Below are 6,000 nucleotides of genomic sequence, written 5' to 3'. Positions count from 1 at the left end.
TTTTTTTGCGATGCTAGTCGCGATGCAACCTGCCAGCCAGCGCGGGCGGGTTTACAAACGGGATGAAGCAGTGCAAAGAGGTACGTACAGTATCTAATTTGAGAAGAGGGCTTGACATTGAAGGCTTGATTGATGAATGACAGCCAGCCGCTAGGGCACGCCCCGACGGCGCCGTCAACGGGTTTCTTTCTGCGAGTGCCTTTTTGGCGTTTTTCTTTCCTCTTGTCTCCTTGGCCAGGGCTGTCTTGACGTGGCTCTTACGGCGCTCGGTCCTCCTGGAACCTACTGGGAGCAGCATGAAAGACGGCGGCGCTGCTTCCCCGGACCGTGTCTTAGAGCGGTTGGATCTGAAGCTTGTTGCCGCCCGCGTTTCGTTGCTTGTTGCTGCTTGTTGTCGTTTCTTTGTTGCTGTTTGCTGGCGTCTTGCTGCCGGCGTTTGGCTTGCTGTTGGTGGCTCCTCTGGCTTCGGGGGTATGTGTTCCGTGGCACTGAATGAATGCAGCTGAATTGAACGAGTTGGATGAGTTGAACACGAGCCGGTGTAGATGATGGCACACAGGAGCAGCAAGGGAGAGACGGAAAAGGAACAAGCCGCTGATACGGGCGCAAACATGGCCGCACACGCATCGTAACTTTGCAAGCACACAGCCAGCAATCTAGCAATTAAACAGCGTTATATTGGCATAGATTGAACGCAACTGCAGCACGCCGCCGCTCTCGCTCTGGCTGCTGAGCTGGCGCCCAATCAGACCGCCGGGCGTGGCGGTCAAAAAGCGACGAGAGTCAAACACCGCCATTTGTGTGTCACTCGAAGCGTGCGCCAGCGTGTGACGGTGCCTCGTATGGGACTTGGGACGCTTCACGCGCAGTCGCGCTCATCGTACCGTTTTGGCGACAGCTGGCTTGCCTTGTCCGAGTAATACTCGCAAGAATACGGAGTACAGCTTCTCCGTTATTAGTACAAGTAGGGCTGGGCTGGCGGTCTCTCCCAGCGGCGTGGCGTCTGCTGGGCCGGGCGTGGGGTGTGCGGAATCTCAACTCGACTCGCTCTCGACCTCTGTTCAAACCCCGGCCTAAATGCTGGCGACAGGGGAGGGGGGTGTGGGCGGAGACCAGGCCCTGCTGCAACCTCTTTGCCCTTCTGATAAAACCCCAGCCAAAACTCTGGCAGCGCAATGACAATGGCCCCCCCCCTCCCCGGCTTGACTGACTGACTCNCGGTCACCGTCGCGATCAAGATCACGATCCCGCTCCGATTCCGCCTCTACTCGCGGGCGAGGCCGAGGGTCCTACTCGGCCAGTCCCCCCCGGCGAGGAGGCCGTCGGGATGCCAGCAGAAGCCGAAGCTACTCGTCGGGCTCCTCACGGTCTCCGCCGCCGCGGAACCGCGGTCGCGCACGAAGCGGCTCGTATAGCTCCTACAGCCGCTCCCCATCTCCCCCCCCCTTCTGCCCCAGCGCCGAAGCGGCTCTCCCAAGTGATTCACACATGTGCCGCCCGTGATGCGTCGATATAAGTGTCTCTGCTCCCTCCAGGCTTCCCTCAGCTTTCCGGTCTGCGTTGCCTGTCATCACCAAGCATCTCTCGTCTCATCTCATCTATCCGCCTGCTACTACATCTCCTCCTCAGCAGTTATCATCACAACAATAACAAGACGACGCTTACCATCCGAAATCTCTCCATTCATCCCACAAAGCTGCTCGGCCGGATAATCATCGCTGCATCCACACCACCCCACGGATTCTCCCGAAGCACACACACACGCACTCGATCAATACATACAATCAATAGCTCCTTGGAAGCCGAGCAAACTCCACCATTGTTGTCGAAAGCGGCTTCTATCTATAGATAAAGCCCAGCGTCGACCCCGGATTTCTGTACAAAGAAAGCAGATCTCCCTTCCACCTCATCAACAAGACTCTCACAACACATCAACTCTCTCACACACATCCACAATGTACGGCTCATACAGCTCATACAGCTCCATGAGCGCCATGTCGGCCGCCATCGACATCAGCCCCTCCAACCTGCGCAACTCCCGCGATGCCTCGTGCGCCTTCCCCTCGTGGCCCAGGCGGGAGTCGCTCTCCGAGTTTGACCGCGAGGAGCGCGCCACCTCGTTCCTCTCCGATGACGACCTCCTCCTGTCGGACCCCTTCGACGACGACAGCCACAGCATCGCCAGCTCCAGCGCCTCGTCCTCGCCCATCATGATGCAGTCGCCTCCGCGCCTGACCGACGCCGAGGTCCTGGAGATGCAGCGGGAGAAGCTGGCCCTGCAGCGCGAGTGCATGCGCCAGATCATGCTCGAGAAGGAGCGCCGCAAGCAGGCCTCCAAGAAGAAGAGCCGCTCCGCGCCCGGCTCCAAGAAGAGCCCCAAGTCCAAGCTTGCCTCCATGACTCCCATCTCCGAGTAAAAGCAGTTTACTCCTTTGGGTCATGCGCTGGACGCAGAAAGGCTCTCAACCTCATCTCCCCTACAACCAACCCGGCTTCCTTACGCAAAAGCCACTAATACTGCGCAACAACAACAACACACACACCAACCGGTGTACGACTTTACGACTTGTTTTCCTTCTTCTTGTTTCCTTTTCTTCCACTTTACGACCAAGACCCGGCTGTGGTCTAAACACAGCCACCGCACCAAGCGCGCTATCAATAGGATTGATCCGCGGCGCAATAATGGGCAAAATCGGGGTGCCGACGGGAGTGACACGCTCCGGCTGCGTCTGACTCATCCCCGTCGCCGAGGCATTTCCCTCTTCTTCTTCTCTTTCTTCCACCAACTTCAGCCGATTTCTGCCACACACATGGCAGCCCAGATCGGCTAAAACGGGGCCAGCCTTACCGCGGCTTATTCTTACTCTTTTCCTTTCACTCGATACCCGGAGCTTTTTTTGAACGCCTCCAGCAACCCCTCCTTGGCTAGGGGTTATCGTCTCTACGACAGCCTTCCTTTTCCTTGATTGTCATTCCTCTTCTACTTCTATTTAATTCTTTCTTCTTCCTTTTCCTTTTATTTACGACGGCATATCTATCGGAGTTCATTTGTTTCAACTCTTGGGTTTAGCGATCACATCATAGCGGGCATTGGACTTTTAGGATACCCTCTTCCGAAAAATAGGAAGAGCGACATGGGCTTTTACTTAGATACAACCACTTGTTTTGGGCGTTGGGAAACAGGCCTCCGCTACGAACGGACTGGTAACAGGCATTTACCTAGGAATTATTAGCATAGTGTTTAGATAGCTTCTTTGCAAGATACCCCCTTACTACCAATACTATTTTTTTTCCTCTTTTGCACTCTTCGAAAAAGCATTGTCTCCTCATTTGATTCGATCTGCCTATGCTAGTAAATGGCTTTTCGCCTTGTCCTCTTTGTGTTGCTATTCTATTCTTTGCCATGTGTTCTGTCCGCTGTTAAAGTGCGCCATGGCTTGCTTAGCACCCTCAGCGAACATGCATTCGGATCTCATTCGCCGACAGCCGGAATAGAAACCTGCTTACTGCCACCAGCCCAGCCATCGTTCAGCTCTCCCCTCCCTCCCTCTCCCTTTGTGAACAAACAAACCAAACAAAAAATGCGGTGACCCTTTTGTTTTTCTTCTGCCACAACACGCAGCAACACGCAAGGCCAGCCGCCTTTTCAATTACACCTACTTTCCGTACCTCGAATCTATTATCTTGAGCGCCACAGAAGGGCTCTTTGCCTGCAAGTGCAAGGGTGCTTTGCTCACCGATTGCATGCAGTGCGACTCGGTGGCGGACATTTTTGTTGCGCTGCGCTGTTGCTGTTGCTGTTGCTGTTGCTGCTGGCCTTGCTTGGGGTGATGCGAGGGACACGGAAGAAACAGCTGGGCGGCAAGCCGCCCTCCCGCCGGGGATCGCGGGTGGACGATCCTATTCGCCGTTGCTTGTGGTGATTGTCACATGAAGGGGGGCGTGTGTGGTGGTGGTGAGAGGTGATTGTGAGTGGAATCAATTGTCCGCTGTGCTGGGATCCAAGCCACGGGGTGGTAATGTACCCGTTTTGCCCGTCAAAAAAGTCTATTACATGGTAAATGCGAAAACAAAAACAAATGACGGGCTTGATATTTGGCCTTGAAGGGGTGTGTGTGTGTGTGTGTGTGTGTGCGTGACTGCTTGCTGTCTTGTTTTGCTTTTTCACTGGGTTTGCTTTTTTTGTTTTGCATGGGGAAATAAACCTGCTTTTTTGGGTGAGGTATCTGTCAGAAGGAGGAGGGAAATGTAACGGGCGGTGTTGGTTGGATCGCTTGCGAGTATGCTTTCTGGGAGCGGGCTGAGAATATGCGAAACTAGTGGTGGTGATGGTCAAATGGTTCACGTTGGGTCTGTTCAAATGCAGGGCGTTTGTCTTGAACTTTCTTCTTTTCGTTTTTGCCCTTTTTTTTTTTTTTTTTTTCTTTTCTTACTGTTCACATTTGATATATTACTTTCTTATTTTGCTTATTGCTTGAGCTTGCGAGCTTTGCGATGGGATGGGCCCGCAGATGAAAGGGCGGAAACAAAAAGGAAAATAGATTAACCAACCACCACCTCAGCTTTCTTTGCGATGTCGGGCGCGCCACGACAAGCACCAACGCATGCGCGCTATCAGATAAGGTACGATAGAGGGTGCCTTGATGTGTGATAACGGCTTTAGAAGCTTGCAGAAGGTGCGTGCATGTCTTAAAATGTACTACGTAAACATTTACTCGACGATTTCGGAGCCACGATCGATCGCGGAAGAGACAGGGAGAGAAGCCGAAATGTGACAAACGTCGTACCCGAATGGTTGCGTGCCAGCCGCACTTTGCTTTGCTTTGACTATTTGTGACAGCCTTTTTCTGTATGTCGTGTCATGCATTTAATTTCTTTTTCGGGCGTTTCTTTTCTTTTCTTTTCTTTTCCTTTTTTTTTGCTTCCTTTTTTTTCCCTCCCCTTGCAGCGGTGCCATCCCTGCCGGCAGCTTCACCGAGTGCATGAGCCGTTCGTTGCTGGCGAACACGTCGTACAGCATCTTTCGTTTATCTCTTACAGCTTTTGCAGCTGATAATGTCGGTGTACATGTCAAAAACAGGCGCCAACGAACTAGGGACGGGAGGGAACGGAGCTACGAGAATGAGGTTGCTGCGTGCATGGATTGTCGGTTTTCTCGTCTTCCGCCCTGCTTTTCCCGAGTCTTGAGGGTTTTCCTTGCTTTGGCCTTTTCCTTGCCCTTGCTTGACGAAAGGAAGGTGAAGGAAGTGATAAGCTGGGAGGGAATGGGGGAGGGGGCTATAACTCCACGGAGTAATACGCGATAGCAGACAAGTCAGATCTTCTCGGGATGCTTACTCATTTGCTTGCAACCACCAGATATTCCCTTAGGACCAGATATTACTACGAAGCAGTTAGGACATAAACAGGATACGACGAGAAGCAGACACGAATGTTTGGAATGGGGCACACCCGAGTTCAAAGGAACTTGCGTGAGATGGAGAGAGTGTGTGAGAGAGTGCGTGCTTGCATGTACACACATAATCCTCCTATCGGCGGGTGTCAGGGCTGCATATGCAGGGTTGATGATAGTCCTGATCCCGTTACCTCTCTCCGTTTTCTCTTTTCCATCAGAATTTCCCTTTGGCCTTGTCGTTCATATCCACTTGCCGTTTTGCACCTTATCCAAAGAGAAACAGAAACGGAAAAGAGAGATACAGTACATGCCTGAGGGAGGGGTGTGTGTAAATCGTCGAGGTCGGCCCTTGTCAATGATTTTCCTCTTTTTCCCCGAGGTGAATTTTGGATTTTGCCTCAATCGCGCTTTTGGCAGCTCGGCAGCTCGGTTCACATTATTGCCGCATCCTCCTCCACGCTCTTTTGCTCATCCATCTTGACTTGTCTGTCTTGGCCGCCTTCCAAGCACGGTCTATACGGCTCTCACTGCGGGCCACGATCGTCTGTGTGCTGTGGTCTGACCCCCCTGACATGCCCTTCCTTCCGTCTTGTACGTTCACTTGC

General features: G+C 52.9%; 2 protein-coding genes across 2 annotated transcripts; both read left to right on the top strand.

Annotated features, from left to right (window-relative positions):
* Positions 1-296: 296 nt before the first annotated feature.
* On the top strand, positions 297-1,516 carry CCMA1212_003410 (uncharacterized protein; the record flags this gene model as incomplete). The annotated part of the gene is made up of 2 exons (XM_073700760.1): positions 297-471; positions 1,239-1,516. 2 exons carry the CDS (start codon positions 297-299, stop codon positions 1,514-1,516), a joined length of 453 nt encoding a protein of 150 aa, XP_073560812.1.
* A 439-nt stretch (positions 1,517-1,955) lies between these two features.
* CCMA1212_003409 (uncharacterized protein) lies at positions 1,956-2,417 on the top strand (the record flags this gene model as incomplete). The annotated part of the gene is made up of 1 exon (XM_073700759.1): positions 1,956-2,417. One exon carries the CDS (start codon positions 1,956-1,958, stop codon positions 2,415-2,417), a length of 462 nt encoding a protein of 153 aa, XP_073560754.1.
* Between the last annotated feature and the right edge of the window lie 3,583 nt (positions 2,418-6,000).

The sequence above is a fragment of the Trichoderma ghanense genome, assembly GCF_004382785.1.
Source record: "Trichoderma ghanense strain CCMA-1212 chromosome Unknown scaffold_3, whole genome shotgun sequence".
NCBI classification, from domain to species: Eukaryota; Fungi; Ascomycota; class Sordariomycetes; order Hypocreales; family Hypocreaceae; genus Trichoderma; species Trichoderma ghanense.
This window is presented reverse-complemented; position numbering and strand designations above follow the sequence as displayed.